Here is an 18252-nt window from a genome sequence, read left to right on the forward strand (position 1 = left end):
AGAGAGAGAGAGAGAGAGAGAGACAGAGAGATTGCATATTGTGGCTCCATCATGGAAGGAAGTCGCAAACAGGCATAAACCCAAAAGTCCCGGCCAGCCGGTCCAAGGGTCGAATTAGCAGGGTGAGGCAGGAGAATGAGCTCTTGAGTGGATGGGTAATGGAAAGTAGAGAGAGAGAGAGGGGGGGGGGGGGGGAGACAATTCAAGGTGGGTAATCTGCACACAGACGGTGCGGCGAATATTATATTAAGCGTTATTTATTATCTTACCACCGGTGTTTTAAAACCGTAACTGAGCTAAGACTGGTTTAGAAAATTTGCATGTCCCTAAAGTATATGAGAAAATCTGCAAACAATTGATGGGCATTATAATTATGAACATGATCAAAAATATAAATAAATAAATAATATTGAGTGTGGATAAACTACGGAAACATATTGCATTCATTTAAAAAAAAAATGTTTTTCTGAAAACATTTGGGAGGGGCTGTGTAAAAATAAATAAATGATGTTTTGTGATTTATTGATCTTTTTCTGTTTTTTGAATATTTTTCTCTGTTGATTGAAAAAATTGACAAAAAGAAAAAAACATTTAAAGAAAAGAAAAATACTCAGATAAACAGAAAAAAAAATAATAATTTTTTTAATTACTCAAACATAGCACGACAAAAAATGACTCATAATCTTTTTTTTCCCCAATGAATGACACTTCAGTGCGCCTCTACAGTACACATATATGGAGGCGTCAAACGATTTTGCACAGTCATTCCTAAAGTTTCTTGGCACGTCTGTGAAATCTTGTGGAAACATTTCGACCAGACACGGCACTGCCGGTAAACCGGAAGCGAAGTAAAAAACATTTTTGGCATCCAGCACAATAAAATACAATTTGAGTAAACATGTGACTGTTTTCATAAAAAAGTATGTCAAGTAATGTAAAATATCCGGATATGTATCGCCTTATAGGTCATATATCATGTATCGCAATACGTATCGTATCGTGATACATATTGTATCAGGAGGTTGTTGGCACGCGCCTGGAATACAGAAATAATGATGATGTCAGCAATTTCCTGCACAGTGGTTGTGAATTACTGGTCAGACTGAATGAACAACAAAGTTCTGATTTATTCTCACAGTTCAAAACATGTTAGCTTCTTTGAAGACTCTACACTGGCCCCAAGTGGGATTTTTTTTAAAAATGTTTTTATTTATTTTTATGCAACCCTTCAATTTTAACTCTAAACATTAGGTTACAGCGATATATTTAGTAGCAAGACTTCTTTGAAAAAAAAACAAATGTCATTACTTTGTAGTAGAGGTGTGCCGATCTGCATAAAAGCAGCTGATTCTGATACAATCATCCATGAGGGAGATCGGCCGATACCGATTCTGATGCAGATTTTTAATTTAGAACTGCTCACTATTGATTATTTGAATAATTGATTAATCTGTCAATTTTTTTCAGACTAATTGATGACTCGGGTTTAAAACAAAAACTGGTCTCTAGTTGGCTGCAGGTTGATCCTTTTTCGTGATCGGCAATGAAAGGCATCGATCGACATGCCAATCACATACTTTTCCACGATCGGTGGCAGATCGATCGGAAAACCGCTAGTTACTTATTACATATCGCTGGCATCGGACAAAAATCTTGTATCTCGCAAATGGGAACTTTTAAGGAGACGCCAAAAACAGTATGTTTGTTCAACCATCAAACATTGCATCATCAAAGACAGTAAGCCCTTTTCTACACTTACGATTGGTCAAAAATATGAAATTTACCAAATTGTGACTTGCGGTTTCGGCCCGACGCCATTGATCAAAGTTCATTCACAAATTTGCGGTTACTCGTGTATAATACGCAGGCTCAATTTTGTTGGATTTTTTTGCAAAAAACAACAACACAAAAAGTGTTTATTTTTATTGATTTATTTTTTTAATATAAAAATAAATTTAAAAAAAAGGAGAAAAAAAAGAAAGAAAAAAAACCACACAAAAAGTGTTATTCACATGAATTACAGTAATTTTTTTTACATAACCCGGATTGTATTTTTTAGCTTTCTCCACATTCTTTTAAGCTTTTTTTTAAGCATAGTCAAGTGGCCATCTGAAAAAAAATAAACAAGACAAGATGACACAAGATCCGAAACAAACAGAGAGCAGACGACCAGCGCAAGAGGTTCCTTGACAAACTGCCAATGACAGTCCAAGCAGGACGGAGGAACGCTCCACAAAGCGGAGACTGATCAGACAGGCAAGAGTACAGCCCCTCTCCCTGCTCATCTCCCCCATCTCGCGTACGGAACATTAAGACTGTGCCGCTCTGTGCCGCTGGTATCCTTGGCAACCTGCCTCCAACAAAGGAGAGAGCTCTGGCCTCAACATGGGAGGAGTGCGGTGCCATGGAGAGGAAAAGCAAGGCCAAAGGAGATAGAGGGAGATGGAAAACTGGCAGACAGTCTGGGCGGTGAGGGAGAGTGATGGAGCAAGTCGCAATGTTTACGGTGCACTCTGGTGTACATCAAAATGAGCGAGGAGAGCTGAGGGTGAAACAGGAAGGAAGTGAGATAAACTGAGATGAAGGCGGGAAGGGAGACGGGGTGGGGGGCAGACCTGTGCAAACTGCAGCTTTAGCCTTTGTGGACCTGTGTCACTCTTCAGTTAATACCGGCTGTAGCAGGGCATATAAATATACTAATCAAAGAAAAACAGTTAATGTGCCTACAATTTCTTACGTTGTGAAAGCCCCTTTAAAACACCCGTGTTGCTTGCAGCAAGCGTGTGACGTGTACGCTGTTCTGCCTTTTCAGCCTTTTTGACACCCCAGTTGGAGTTTACCATAAAAACTAAATGCTCACACACAAAAGGATTGTATATTTAAATTAGCTTGTCAAAAATGAGCACATTATCATCGAGGTAATTTAAAGTTAAATGGGCAGGAGTCCACGAGTATAAGTATAATTTACTATTAGTGAACGTCTAACATGGAATAATAATGCCACCTAGTGGCATCATTTTATCTATATGGCAATTTTCATACTTTAAAATGCAAAAAAAAAGTGCTATACAGAACCAACACCAGTCAATAGAGAAAAAACATACTAAATACTTTAAAATAAATAACAATACTACTCCAAAATACTTTAACAATTTTTAACTGTATAGTAAGACGATATCTCTCTTTAACTTCGAAAAACTGAACTACTGTAAAATCACTATATCAATAAACTATGAGATACAACAATATATATGCATAAAGTAAACATTCATCCTAACGATCAATAATCCCCAACCAATGGCCCAGTATTATTCAACCAGACAGGAATATAGTACAAATCCCGTTGACGGGCTACCAAAAATCTGCATTGCATTCCGAGTGATACTCCTTCAAATAACAAACATTCAAACACAAACGCTGTAGGAACACACAGTCACAGGCATATATTCTTCCTAAAAACAAGTCATATCAACAAAGTTCAAGTCATATCAACAAAGTTCTTCTTCTACTCTTTTTATCTTGATGTAAATGTGTATCTCCATGCATGCACTGCCCCTAAGAGGCCAAGCTGCGCACAGCAGGAACAGTTAGTATTTATTTATTTTTTTACTACTATTGTTTTATGTGTTATTATTTTACTTGTAACTAATTGATTTTGTAGTTGCTCTTTTAAGTTTTATTTATAGCTGAGTTTTGCTAGCTTAATCAACGTTTTTTTTTTATCGTGATCATTTGCTTTTTTTCACTTCACAGTCACTTCACCTCTCGCGGGTTAAATCGAAGGAGGATGAGGAAGGGGCTTCACTCAGACGTTGAACGTTCGTGCATGAAACACGGGTTCATGATTGATCCTCTAAAGCGCTTTGCCGTCATCTTGTTGCTTCTACACCCAAATACAAAACCTTTTTGAGGGGGTGTCATTTAAGCGGCGATTTTCAACATTCGCGGCAGATGATGATGGTGAATATCGAGGCTTCACTGTAGAGCTTATTCAAGGCTACAAACGTGTTATTTCCTCTTTCCCCAGAGAGGAACATAGTGCTCAGAGAGGGCTCGAAATGGAACAAGGGGTTAGTGCGCGCACACACACACACACACACACACACACACACACACACACACACACACACACACACACACACACACACACACACACACACACACACACACACACACACACACACACACACACACACACACACACACACACACACACACACACACTTCCAGAGTCAGCGCCCTGAGGAGAACTAGCGCTATCTTGCCCTGCCTCTCAAAACTGCTCCTCTCCCGGCCTCTCGGACGCTCTCATTAAGAAGCCATTAAAGAGAAGGTCAGCGTGAGACCACATGACCCCTTCCTAACCCCAGCAACACACCCCTGGGAGGGCTTAGCGATACACTCAGTCGTATAGGATGTGCAAAATAGGATGGGAAAGAGAGCCGCGGTGTAACAAAATAGCAAAAGGAATTTAAAAATGCAATTAAAATGTCTGATATCAAGTTGCAAGCGTTTACATTTTTCTATAGAGTTTGCGGCGGTCCTATGTATTGGGGAGGGGGGGGGAACGCGGTTCCTGTTGTCTGATGCACCAAAGACAACAAGGAAACAGATTTGAGAAAGCACAACAATGTCGATGTCATTGCCATGGCAACTTAGGTTTGGTATCTTAAGTGGAATTTCAACATTCAGAACTAAATGGCCATTGAGGTAGCAACTGGACTTTGGTTATACATTTACCATTTATTACGACCAACAGCAAAACACCGTAAATATCCCACTACTCTTTCTTCGGGTTCAGATTGAGTGTCATTTTTTTAAATTGCTGATTCAATATGATTCTCGACACACAGGGTACAATACGATTCAAGGATGTCACGATTTAACGATCCAATTCGGTTCGACTTAGTGGGATTACGATTTGGTTTGGCTGCAGCTTCTGTCATGTTGACTATTCTAGTTAATTCAATTCAAAGGAAACATCAAACCGATTTACTGTACAATTGGTGTACATTTCTCATAAAAGACAATCCAATGCATATCAAAACATGGGACGCAGTACGATTCAAAACGCAATGATTTTAAAATGTAACGATTCGATTTAGTTTGACGAATCCAAACCTATTTTTGGATTTGAATCTTTTTTTTTTGTTGCTGCAACTTGCACCCGCACTAACTAACTAACTATCTACCTACCTACCAATCCATCCATCTACCTAGGGGTGGTGTGGCTCAGTGATAGAGTGGTCATCCTCCATCCGTGAGGTTATGGTTTCGATCCTCCCACCAGGCGACCGTGTCAAAGTGTCCTTCAGCTCGACACTGAACCCCGATTTGTGGACCAGGCGCGGCGTGGTGTGTGAATGTGAAGCACTATCAGTAAAAAGCACGATATAAATAACAGTTCCAGTTCCAAACTACTCTCATCCGTGTCAATATAAACGCGACACCCCACCCTTTATAGATTCGAAGTTACGAGCGTGGCTTCAAACTCTAACAACACGTATGATACGTTATGAATGATGTGAATCTGACTCACGTAAGAGCGTGCACTCACTACGATGGAGAAGAGTGGAGGATAAAAGCCTCACGCCGTATGAATGAGTCAGACAGCACGAATCCAGTTTGATAACTTCGATGCGACTTTAGGAAAAGGGGATCATTTGGGAGTGGAAAGGAAGACGGCTAGGCTGCTTCCTTCGTCGGGCACTGGAATGTAGAGCGGGCGTATCCCGGTGTGTGTGTGTGTATGTGTGTGTTTGTGCCAGACAGGAATCCCTAACCCCCACAGACTGCGGCTCCACTTATCAAGGCCTAAATAGAGGGGTATGCAGGAGGAGAAGGGTCCGGGTGTCTAACACTATCAAATCCACCTCTAAAGCCCCCGTCGCACCCCTTTCTCCTTGATGCACACACAAACACACACACAAACGGAACCTTGAAACTGCATGTCTGATGCACCAGGGGAACCATGGGAAGGCCAAACAATCAACCACCAAAAGAAAAAAAAACATCAAACGATGACCAGCCCCTCCCATCCCGCGATTCATTTATTTATTTATTTATAAAGGCAGTCCCCAAACTTTTTAGTGCCAGTGACCGTATTCATATTAAGACATAGTTTGATGGACAGGCAGAGAAGCAAACAACAACAAAAACAAACAAAACGGGAAAAAAAAATCATTAGCTACACTTCATCTAGCACATAGGTGTCAAACTCCAGTCCTCGAGGGCCGGAATCCTGCAGGTTTTGGATGTTTTCCCGTCTCCCTTCTCTGATCAGCAAGCTCTGCATAAGCTTGATAACGATTCTGCTGATTGGAATCAGCTTGTGTTGGAAGAGGGAAACCTCCAAAACCTGCAGGACTGTTTGACACCTAAAGATCTAGCATGACCAAACACTGGAAATGAGACACCAGAGTTAATAATTTAAATCTTCCAAACAAACAACATTAGCACAACAGTCTGTCTTTGTTTGAATGTGTGAGACATTTACCGGTCAAGATGAGCTAAAGTGCATCCACATTAATGGCAAAGTTGTCTGATCGTCCTTCTGATTTCTCAGTCAGGTATTTTCGCCGATATTTCTCTTCGAAGCAATTGCTTTAGTGAAGGGTATCTTCTCTCCCTCACCATGCAATTTTGCCCAAAACAAAGGAAAATATGCACATCACTGTCTGCGATTACAGAAACCAGAGAAAGACGCCGTACGTACGCCTCACTCACCTCGACTGATTGTCAGCAAAACCAACGTTTTTGGACATTGTTCCTGGCAAGCAGGGTAAGAATGGATTTATATTACCGCATAGTTTCAATGTTTTGTTGGCATTAATAGTAAATAGTCAACAAACGCGTGGACGGTTAGCTACCCGGCGCTATCGTTAGCCTTTGGCTGAAAACAACAATGGAGAACATTATCTGGATGCAGACACTTTTCTGCTAATTTTGGAGGGACTCAAACTGGTCGTGTGGTCTTTCACAAAGTTTGATCCAGTGCAGACTTCTTCGTAGTTGTTTGAGGGTAAGGAACGGAATAAACCGGACACGGTTATCTCTCTTACACAAGCCGCGACGACAGCGTTGAACCATTTTTATAGATTTTTCCTTGCTTTGAGATAACCACGCAATGCGTCACCGGGAGCCTGATTGTTATGTTTGTCCACAGCAAAACTCGCGTGCCGACGCAGACATGACATCTTGCGTCTTGATTAGTTTACTAGGTCATGCGGGTGTGGTTTACGGTAAGGTCAATTGTCGGGTAAAAGGAGCTCATCGTCCTCGTGGTAATGCTTTCGCACATGACACTTCATATACCGTTTTAAAATTAAAAATACTCTTTCAATCACCAGGGGAGGTGCACCGTAGGCAAAAAGTTGAAGTGATGGAATAGGAAGTGTTAGTAAAAGAGGCTGATAAGTGTTACTGCAAGTATATTGAGCGCTCCGCAAATTTTGGAGAATCCACACAAAACGCATAAATGCCATGCTTTGTTTGATGGAACTTTTCTCGTTTGCGTGGCATTTGGATGTACGAGTGTGTGCCCATCAAAAGCGTTTAAAACTTGCGACTGCCCAGCCGAAAAACTGCTGTGGAAGAGGCCAGCGCCAATTATCACACTGCGCTGAAATAACCAAAACGCACGGAAATAAAGAGTTGAAAGTCGAGATGAAAGTTGAGTTGAGATTTGGGATGACTCCTTGTGACTGAAGCTCCAAAATTGCTTTGTTGAGTAGACGTTGCGTTATGATCGTTTTCGCATTTCAGATGTTTACGCGAGCTTTCTCGCCCTCTGCCTCTTTTTTTGCCTGCGCCACGCTGGCACCGCAGGCAACTATTTTTGCAACGGCCTTTCCGACGCATTAAAATCAGCTCCTGCAATTCATCTCAGTTTCGATGAATCACAGAGAATGTGCTAATTAAATCATGAATTTGCATATACTCCTCCCACAATATTTAACCTTCGCTGCTAGCATGTTTGGCAGACACAATCCTTGTTGCGCCTACTTAGTAGATCAGCACAAAAAAACCCTGTAAAAATCAGACCCTAAAGTCCGTATCCCACTGAGGGGCGAACGTTTGCGAAACTAACAAATGTTGATTTCTCGTCACATATATAACTCCAACAACGTTACGAACCACACATTTAGGACAAACTGACAGTCCCATGCACATTACAATTGCCATTTTAAATTTAGACTGAATGATATATTTTTATTTTGTTTAAATAACATTTTTCATAGCCTTGAGCGAACCTTCAGCAAAAAGTTTGATTTGTGCCAATGAAAAACTTTAAGTATATTGTTGTTTGTCTGTACGAGTGTGCGACATTGTGCCAGTGGCTGGAAATGTCATTTCAAGGATAAGTAAAGCACAAAAGTACAGGATCTTCTGTACCATGTACAAGATGGCATGGCGATGAGATGGTCCAACCAGACGAAGGTTGGCCAGATAGTTGCAAAGGACAGATAGCGAACCGTCTCCAAGTCTTGTATCCAACACACCCACGTCTACGCAGCCGAAACCATCATCCCGTCCCCTGTTGTGATTTCAGCCTCTCACTCCAAGAACTCTCCTTGCTGTTGGCCAACTCCGATGTATGATTAACACGTTCTTCGTTATAAAGGGGGGCAGCAGCATGGGGGAGGGGCGTTGTCGCCAGAGATGAAATGAGGGATGAAGGAGAAGGAGGTGTGGAAAGGGGGAAGGAGGCGAAGAAAGGGAAGAACAGAGAGGAAGGAGACTTTGCCCTCCAGTGGGACACAACCACAGTTGAGTTTGTGATATGTATACATATACTGTACATACGTTTAAATATATATCTATACAGTATAAATATCGCTTTCAATGAGGCTTGAGTGTGTTTGTGTGTGCGCGCGGGTGTGTGTGTACATGAGCTCAATGCTTCAATGAAAGGGACACACCCGCTGCCTGTAAACCTCGACATCCTGTGCAGGTTGTCCGTTTTGTCCAAACATCACATCACCCCCCCCCCCCCACGCCGCCCCCACCGACACCTCCACCCACCCCCCTCCGTCTCCCCTTTCCAACTGGTGTGGCGGGGGTGGAGGCCACAGAGGGAGCGGGCACAGCCAAGAGAACAAAGCTACCTTGCTCAAATAAACAGAGCAGGGGAGAGGAACTCCAGGTTGGCTGCAAATGACAGAGTGCGACCATTCCGCCATCAGCGAGCACTAATGCCTCTTCGCACACTTTCAGTCATGTCGGAGTTTCCAGTTTGTGCTCAAATAGCTCTTAGTGGAAGTCAGGTTCGGCGAGACAAGCCGTAGCCCAGCGGTGCTGGCAGGCTCATGGCTGCAGGGTCCATTATCAGCTATCAGATCAGTGGGAGGGAAGCATGTGACCTCACTCACATCACCACAAACAGAAGCTTGGACATGGAGCTCACACTGGCTTGAAAGGAAGTCATCTGCCTTCTATTATTTTCACATTATTTAATTGGAACTGCAAGACAGAAACATCAGTGGTTCACATTTCTTGGCTCACTTTGAGAAAAAAAAAACACACCCAAACACAAGGGGTACCGAGCATGACCACAAATAGAAAATGTCCACAAATAATTGCTTATTATTGTCTTTATTAATAGTTTCAACCATTAACGTACCACCAACTATAATGCCAAACCCATTAATAGCATTTCAAATGCTTGCAATCTGCTACGTGACACAGAAAAAACACAGAGTCTTTATAGATAAAAAATACAAAGTAACAACAAAGAGCAGGGCTGGATTCACATGGCCTTGAAGAAAATACTTGACGTAGAAACCTTGAGCGGGCTAGATGCAGATAAAACCTCAGCGGATTGACAAAAGTGTCCGTCAGTAACTCCAGCTAGGACCATGTTCAATTCTAAACAACAGAATAAAGGCCTATATGACAAAATAAGAGCACAGGACCTTAGCAACAACAACAGATAACATCATCATCACAAGGGACAATGCAGGACCATAACAACGCAATGACAGGTACAATTTTTATTCTAACACACACACACACACACACACACACACGCGCGCACAGAGACGCAAGTCTTACATCACATCATGGAAATCCAGAAATATTTGAACTGCATATCTCTCAGGTACAGCTGGCCTCCGTCAGACTCTGAGCATCGTTTTAATCCTTGATAGAAACCCAAAATTTGTTTTTGAACTCAGGACACGCGCTGTATTTTTTATTTATTTTATTAACAACAAACATGTAGATTCACAAAACAAGAGTGCCTACTGGAAAAAAATTTTTAGACGTCTTTTGTTTTTAGACCTTTAAAATAGCTCTTAACCGCAAAATGTCTTTCTTATATATATATATGGTGTAAACCGATTCTCACAGTTGAAGCTTTCATTTCCGCTCACACCTTCTAAAATAATCAAGACTTCAGAATGAGAAATTGCGTTTTCTACTGGAGTGTAATGGTGTGATCTGTCTATATTGTTCCTTTTATGTGATGTGATGTGTTTAAGGGTGGAGTTGCACTAATGGGGGGTTGGGGGGTTCTGTTGTAAATTGTGTAACCGCACAAACCTCCTGACCCACCCCACCCTGCATGCTGTGCCAACAGGACATCCTGCCATGATGCGCAGAGGCTCATTTCAGTCTTCGATCTGACTGATGGATGCCAAGAGACGTGACGGCCGCATGCAAGTTTTAGCGGGTGAGCGCATGCAAAAGCGTGTGTGGGCCACGGCACGCACACACACACGCGCACGAGCCCATCCCAGGTGCACGCAGGGTGGGTTGTCTCATCTGTAACACCCTCGCAACCTCATTCTCTGGCATGCTCTAGGGGCAGAAGGTGGGGGGAATGGAGGAGGGTGGGGGTGCTGGTGGTTGGGAGATAAAAAAGGACCATCAAGATTGGGGAGGTTTATTTGATTTTTTTGTTTTTTCCTGTCCAATGTGGCTGCATTGAAGCCCGTTGAATTAAAAATAGCGCGCACACGCAAGGCAGAACCGCGAGAGAACAAGACAGACAGCAAGAGTGTGAAAAAAATGGTGTGAATGTGTGCGGGTAGGAGAAGGGGCTCTTTTGCTGGTGGACTGCCCATAATGTCCGGCAGGATGTGAGGTCATACCACAAGGATGGCTGGTGGGCGGTGAGAAGAAAAAAATAACGGTTGCCACGGCAATATTATATATTTTTTTCTTCATGACGCCGAAATGAGGCTCTCAATAAAAAGGATAGTGGGGGAATAACAGCCTGGCGCACGGGAGGTGGGGCAGGCGGGCCACAGGAGTCAATAGGATGGGAGGAAAGGGCTCAAATGATCATGTGTGTAGTCCGGGGGGGGGGGGGGGCACAACGCGAGACAACAGATAAAGGAGGCACTGTGGAAAAAGTGAGAAAGCTCAACCAGGGGCCAGAAAAAAAGAAGACACAAAGAAGAGAAGAGTGTGGGGGCGAGAGAGAGAGGAGGGGGGGGGCTTCATTGTGATGAAGTCGTCATCCAACGCGTGCAACGTACGAAGAATAGGCTGCAAATTAAGTCCACACAATCTGAAATATTAAATCTAGTTTGCTTTTTAATGAAGGAGGAGTGAATTAGGTAGGAAATATGAGAGTAGATTATTAAACCCAAAAAAGTGAGAGGAAGGGAGTGAAAAAGTGGAGGGGTGGAGGGGGGAGTTTGAAAGCTGTTCATGGTGTTTTAAATATTAAACCTATTTCAAGTTTAATGAAGTGCAAATACTATTGGGAGAGACTTAACGGGAATACAGAGAGGAAGGGGGCGAAAGGGGGATCGGATTCATTATTTTAAGTGCTCACCTTTAGACCGCCGAGGCTCGGGGAGACGGACGGGGGCGCGAGGCGACAGAGAGCGAGAAAGAGCAAAAGTTGATGTGGAGGTTCAAACACGAGGTGAGCGGCGGCGGGGCAGCGTCAGTCGGCGGGCCTCAGGTGAGTTGTGACGGCCTGGCAGGGTGAAGGTCTGAGCGCCAACAAGCTTAACCGTGCGCATACTTGACGCTCAAACATATTTGGGGGGGTTTCTGGGGGGCAGATGTGAGAGAGTGAATGAGAGTGCTGCGAAGGAGAAGTCAGATGAAGACGTTTTTTGTGTTGTTTTTAAGATTTGAGATATAATCCATGTGCAGCAGCTCGAGGGAAATGGCAAGAACAACCCACGTGTCTTAGCTCCTCATGTGTGAGCGTCTCATTCTGGCCTTCTACCAACTTGCCAAAATCCCCTTAAGCTCCCTAGAAAAGGTCATCGAATCATTTCAATATAAATAATAAATACATGAAATAATTACGATGTAGCAATGTTAGGATGTGGAAAACGGATCAAGTGGGCGTGTCCTTGGGGGTGAATTAAAGGCAAATATACAGCAAAAATGAACTTTGCAGAGGGTTGATGAAAAAATGTTTTTTTTTGTTTAATCTATAAAAAAAATTCACATGTTAAATATAGAGCCTGGTTTTGGCAAAATGGGATGATAACTTGAAATAAAAGGTTATGAAGAAGAAATTTCAATACAGCGGTGCCATGAGAGAATCCAAAAACTCTAATCATTTTTGAAAAGAACAGAAATGCCATTAAAGCATTAAAAAGAAGAAGCTTTTTAATAAAGAAAAAAAACATCTATAATTTTCTACATTACAAAAACAAACATTACAGTAATTACTAGGGTTGTTCCCATCAGGGTTTGAAACTGCCGATACGAGATCATCCGTGAGTGTGTTCAGCCAATACCAAAATGAATCACATAGATTTGATGCAAAATGTTCAATTCTAGAGCAACAGCTACTGATTTTTTTTCATCAATAAATGTACTGAATATTATTATTTTTTAAATAATGAGAGTTAATGGTGAAGCCCCCCCCCCCCAAAAAAAACAACAACATTACAATATCTATGCAGCCTCACTAAACTAAACCCGATGTTCTGATTAATATTGTGTTTGTGGAATATGACTTAAGCAACAAAATCCACTTGTTTTATCCATCTCAGGGGGCGGCCATTTTGCCACCTAAAGACATCACAGTTGCTGAGGGCTCAGGTAATGACCAATCATGTCTCACCTGTTTTCTGAAGCTGAACTTTGTGATAACGTAATGAAATGTAGATCATTAAACAGTTTGATGATTTGATGCTGCAATCCAATTAAGAGTGCTGCTCCTTCTGCTGTACCCATGCTGGCCACCAGGAGGTAGTATAACGGGAAACAAAAAAAGATACACTCCAAATTGGTGTCAGTTAATTTTCTGACAATCAACTTCATTGACTTTTTTTTTTTCAAGCATGAAATGCAAAACAAAGAGATGGGGGTAATATTTAGAATCAGTGGCACACAGATGTATTTATTATTTGATAACATGACAGTTTTTGATCTGCAGATGCTTTTAATCCCAGGTCAGGTAGAAACAGCGAGGAACAACCTAAAAATAGTTTCTGATAAGTATTTAAAGGTTTATGACATCAGCTGGCAGAACTGGAGTCTATTTAAAACTCCTCTTTTCAAATTGTCAGCTCTAATAAAATAGCGGGCCGAAACAAAATATATACGCAGATGATCAGATTAGTGGTGCCCTTCTAAAAACAGTGCTGAGTTCTTGTCCTTTCTCCCATGTGAGCAGCTAAAATATTTGTGTCAGCGCACAAGGTGAGCATCAGACAAGCGCAGATCACGTGTGGCAGGCAGGAAGTCGAGCGCATCGTGGGCCAAATAATAACATCAAGTGAACACGGCAGATGTTCGCAAGCCAAGAGGATCTAAAGAAATCAAATCCTCATTCGTGCATCTGTGTATGTCAACGTGGACACGCCACATTTTCAAAGCGATGACCCCACACGCAGCTTAAACACGACCATACATTATCCGTATGTGAGGAAAATAATCCGGTCAAATCCTTAGTCAGGCAATCGTCGTGTTGTCAGACCAGTTGTTAAACATCAACAATGATCACGATAGATGCAGTTGATGTGGCTGCCCTTTTAAAGATGTAAAAAAATATGTGAACACAATGTTAAAAATCAAACGCAAATGCACGTTATCCACCTTAGTGGACAAGTCACCAACTCCTTGTATTAAAAAAGAAAAAAAATGAAGGTGATTATTTTTTTCATGCCTAAAGAGTAATAAAAACAGTTGAGGAAAAAAATCCGGATGTAGGTTACCATAATTTGTGCATGATCACTTTAGCTAAATTGTACCTTCTTTGCAATTTTGCAAAATGTAGTAGCTTTAAATACATCCATACACGACTTTCTAATTCCCTGGACGTCCATATGCCCTTTACATCTCATTCGGATCTCCAACCGCAGGTGACAAAATCCTTTACTTACAGAGACTTAAGACTTAAGTGGACATAAGCCTACAAAGATCTTGTGTATTTTTGACCGTCACTCAGTATAAACTGACCACACTTTTGTTTCCGGTAAATATATGTTAGAATTGACTGGCTTCACATGACAGAACAGTAGAATGCTTCCACAGCCAAATTGCACCCCGCCCCACACCCACCCCCACCCCCACCCCCCCAGTCAAGGGTCTACGACATGCTCTTGAGTCAATAATGACCTCACAAAACCTGTTCAGGGAAAAAAAATCCCCCTCAACACACAGAAAGCACCTCGCTGGAGTCTGACTCAACAAATATCCCAACTGTCAAGACAAAAGTGCTCTTGAACAGTATGTTAGCCCACTACACCAATGATAGCTTACTTTCAAGTAGTACTTTTTAGATACCGTCACTGGTGGCTCATCAATAGAAGGCACTATAAAGGGTTAAAATAATAATAATAATAAAAATGAAATATTAATGTAAGAATACTTTGAAATATCTATTTTTAGATTAGGAGGATAAATGTATACAGTTAGTGATTCGTTAAATCGATGTGTGTACCTCTTCCGTCTCAAACGGCGACATACTTCCAGTTTGGCGCACGGAACATCGGTAGACTTTCCGAATTCCACCGTCCCAGCCAATAACGTTTCAACGGTGTTATCGTTAAAGTTGATATCATTCTATGTTTGGGCCAAAGTGGTTCTTGCATTGGAAGACTGGACTTGCCACCCCCCACATCTACTTGGTGACCAACATGTCAATGTGGCGGCCATATTGGATGCGGCTCAGCCAGGCTTCTCCTATAGTGTATCTTGTTAAGTCTTCATTTTCAATGTATTTGGGGGGAGGGGGGGCTTCCATTAAATCCTGATGTACAAACTATTTAATTCTATCCATTCTATTTAATTATGTTTTTCATCTGTTTTTGTAAAGTACAGTATTATGTCTGTAGGTCGTGATTTTCCAGTAAAAAAAAAAAAAGAGGAAGCCTGGAGCAGAGTATTGGTATTTCTATTCATTTCAATGAGGAATTTAAGTTTTGAACTTTTCGAGTTATGAGTGTGGAGTGTGTCACAATAAGTCCAATAATTCTTTTGGAATAGCACTTACAATACACTTGTTAAAAGCTACAACGGCATGCCTCAGCTACTCCAGCCATATCTTGTTTCCATTTTGAAAGTGATCTGAAGATCCTGTGTTTGAATGTATACTCAAATGTATTCGGACATTCATGCAATGAAAATATGAAAGTCCTCCTGCCCCCTCACAGCTCCCGCTCTTTTGAGAAGACATTCTACAGCACTTTGGAACAAGACAGTCGGGATTTTTATAGAAGAACATTTATGAGGACAAGACAATCTTGCCTGGTGTTGATGGAATCGAGGACATCATCCAGCTGAAGCAATCGAGTTTTTCACACACCAAAATCAGAGCCATGTTTCAACAACAACCCCAACACGATTCCCACAAGATTGGAAGCATAAAAATAATTCAACCTTGCCATCAATAATGATTTGATTGATAATTGATCATCTGCGTCTCAGGACAAGATGGAAGCTGAGTCAGACAATTTCCTGTCCTGTGCTACTATACTTTCCTTTCTCTCGCTTTACCCAACATATGCAGCACTCTCTTCGACGCCTCTACCTTTTTGTGTCTGCTCGCCCTTTCCAGAGGTCCTTGCCTAAATCCCGCAGAGAGGGGGAGGAGCTTAGGATAGTGAGGACGCACTGGTAATCCGTGCAGTGACCCAGGTCAATTCAATTATCCTGTTTTCTTTAGCTGTGCGACGTGTGTGCCCATTTCACAGCCAACTCCCTTAATGCGCCCAGGATTAGCTTCTCTTACTTTTAATGATCTAACTATCGACGCCTTGGGCCCACAGTGCACTTAAACCCCCACCAATACACACACACACACACACGCAAACACACACACACAGGTGTTTTTGATGCATTAGTTTTTGTGCAAAGAAATTCATTAACAGTTGTGAACGAAGAGAGGCTTACTCAAATGAACCAGCGCATTTTAACGTGAGATGAGGTTTGCTTTCTTGATGTGGGTGACGGAGCGTGTCTGTGTTACATAAACAAAAGCAAGAAGAGGATTGTATCATCCATCTGCAGTTAACCCCGGTTCACCTCACACCTCCGAGATTTGAGATAATCATCTTAGTCCTAACACGTTAGTGTGGAAGCAAGCTAATCTGAACCGCGGAGGAGGAAAAGAGGTCATACTCGGTTAGTAAACAGCGCATGCATCCTTTGACAAGCCAAGCGCAAAGTGACTGAATTTCTTAGAAAAGACAAATTAAAATAAACTGCAAAATTCACACCAAAATGAATGGGTTCTTCTGTTTGCGGAGTAAAAATCCATTTCATGTAATGTAATCCTGCTAACTAGCCAAACAAGTATCCAACTACCACTGCATAATCAGTCATCAATCGATAAGAGTACTGCAACTTCCAACTGTTAAACTTTTGGAACCGGTGAAATCATACATGAGTATGTGATGAAACAGCATTTTTTTCACAGTAGCAACATGACATCTGAAATCTTTGTGAAATCCTCTAAAAAAAACATGGAATGAGAACTTCAAACGCCTCTAAAGTTCACAGAAAAAATCCCCCAAAAAAACAATCAATTACTGAAGCACATGATCGCGTGAGTCGACTGTCCACAAAGCTCTTCTCATGAATATTGCCACATTTGTAAAACTTGAGTGCAGGGTTATAATACTTTAGGATTTTTTTTAATTATAGTTATTTTCTGTTGTTTTTTACATTCAGTTAAGTTTTAATTAGTTTTTAGAACAGGTTTGCTAGTTTTTATTTTTTCCCCAAATTTTCTTTTTAGTTTCTTTTTTATTAGTTTTGGTATTGGTTTTAGTTTTAGAGTGTTTGGCAAGATAAAATAAACCCCTATGTATTCTATAATAAAGTTAGGTAAACTACAATTCTTAAAGACAGTTTAACAGTTTGTACAGACATACAGCAATAAGAAAATTAATGCATCTAAAATGAACTCTAAAATCTCATGGATGATATTAATTGACGAAGACAAAAACAAAGGGTATTTTTTTCCCACTAGAATTATTACTTAGTTTTATAAGCGTAAGATATAGTTTCCGTTTTTATATTTCTAAATAGCATTTTCATTTTATTTCGTTAATGAAAATGTTTTTTCAATTTTAGTTTTTCTTGTCAACTATAATAACCTTAAGTCCAATATTTTGGGTAAGTGATGCCTTATGAAACAACATCTTGGCCCATACAAGCTTATTGGAGACGTTTTGACCTGAAACTTGTCAGCCAATCACAAAGGGGGTTACCAAGTAGTAGAAAAAAATGAAAAGGTCGAGTAGATAATAGATATGGTGATAAATAATTAATTTCTAGTACAGTATGCCGTTTTGGACCCGAGTTCTTATAGGCAACATCACACCAAAGCCTTTCATTACATTCTCCAAAAAGGACACTTTTTGGTGTGTTCTAGTTGAAACAGCCATTCCAACCAGACTTATTATTTTGACACATTGTCATATTTGGGAAATCTTCTCATGTTACAATTGACAGGATCAAAGATTTCCCTTGTGTCCATTCGTTCAAGTCATCACACCCTGAGGGTTTTTTAAAGGTGTGGTTTATTGTCTAAACACACACATTTATAAATACTTGCAAAAATATTAAATAGATTTAAGAGCAGTGTGGTTCTGGTTGAGCAAGTGTTAAGACCTGCTTTTGTGACCCACAACAACATCCTAACTCACAACACAATGTAAAGCGGTTCCCTGTCGTGAGACAAAAGCGCAACGCAAACATGCATGTTAATGAAAAGTGAGACCATCAGGTGAAGTCATGTCATACCTGGGATATCCTGTCCATTGTAGTTCCAGCCGGTCACAGCGAGCATGGATGGCAACGGAGATCCAGGCCTACTGTCCC

General features: G+C 41.3%; 1 protein-coding gene and 1 long non-coding RNA gene across 5 annotated transcripts in view; one reads left to right on the plus strand and one right to left on the minus strand.

Moving 5' to 3' along the window:
• Positions 1-18252, minus strand: part of zbtb46 (zinc finger and BTB domain containing 46) — an 85555-nt gene that overhangs the window by 31736 nt on the left and 35567 nt on the right. For all 4 annotated transcript variants that reach the window (XM_086068539.1, XM_086068538.1, XM_086068536.1 and 1 more), the window contains one exon: positions 18175-18252. This exon is cut by the window's right edge and continues 841 nt beyond it. In XM_086068539.1, coding sequence (XP_085924665.1) covers positions 18175-18252 — 78 coding nt within the window. The remainder of the gene's footprint in view (positions 1-18174) is intronic.
• Positions 9843-16201, plus strand: LOC147179786 (uncharacterized). Its single transcript, XR_015094065.1, has 3 exons — positions 9843-9983; positions 10580-10672; positions 15579-16201. It is a non-coding gene; the product is annotated as an uncharacterized LOC147179786 (long non-coding RNA).

The sequence above is a fragment of the Leptonotus elevatus genome, chromosome 2, assembly GCF_054856555.1.
Source record: "Leptonotus elevatus isolate MCC_2025b chromosome 2, RoL_Lele_1.0, whole genome shotgun sequence".
Taxonomy (NCBI): domain Eukaryota; kingdom Metazoa; phylum Chordata; class Actinopteri; order Syngnathiformes; family Syngnathidae; genus Leptonotus; species Leptonotus elevatus.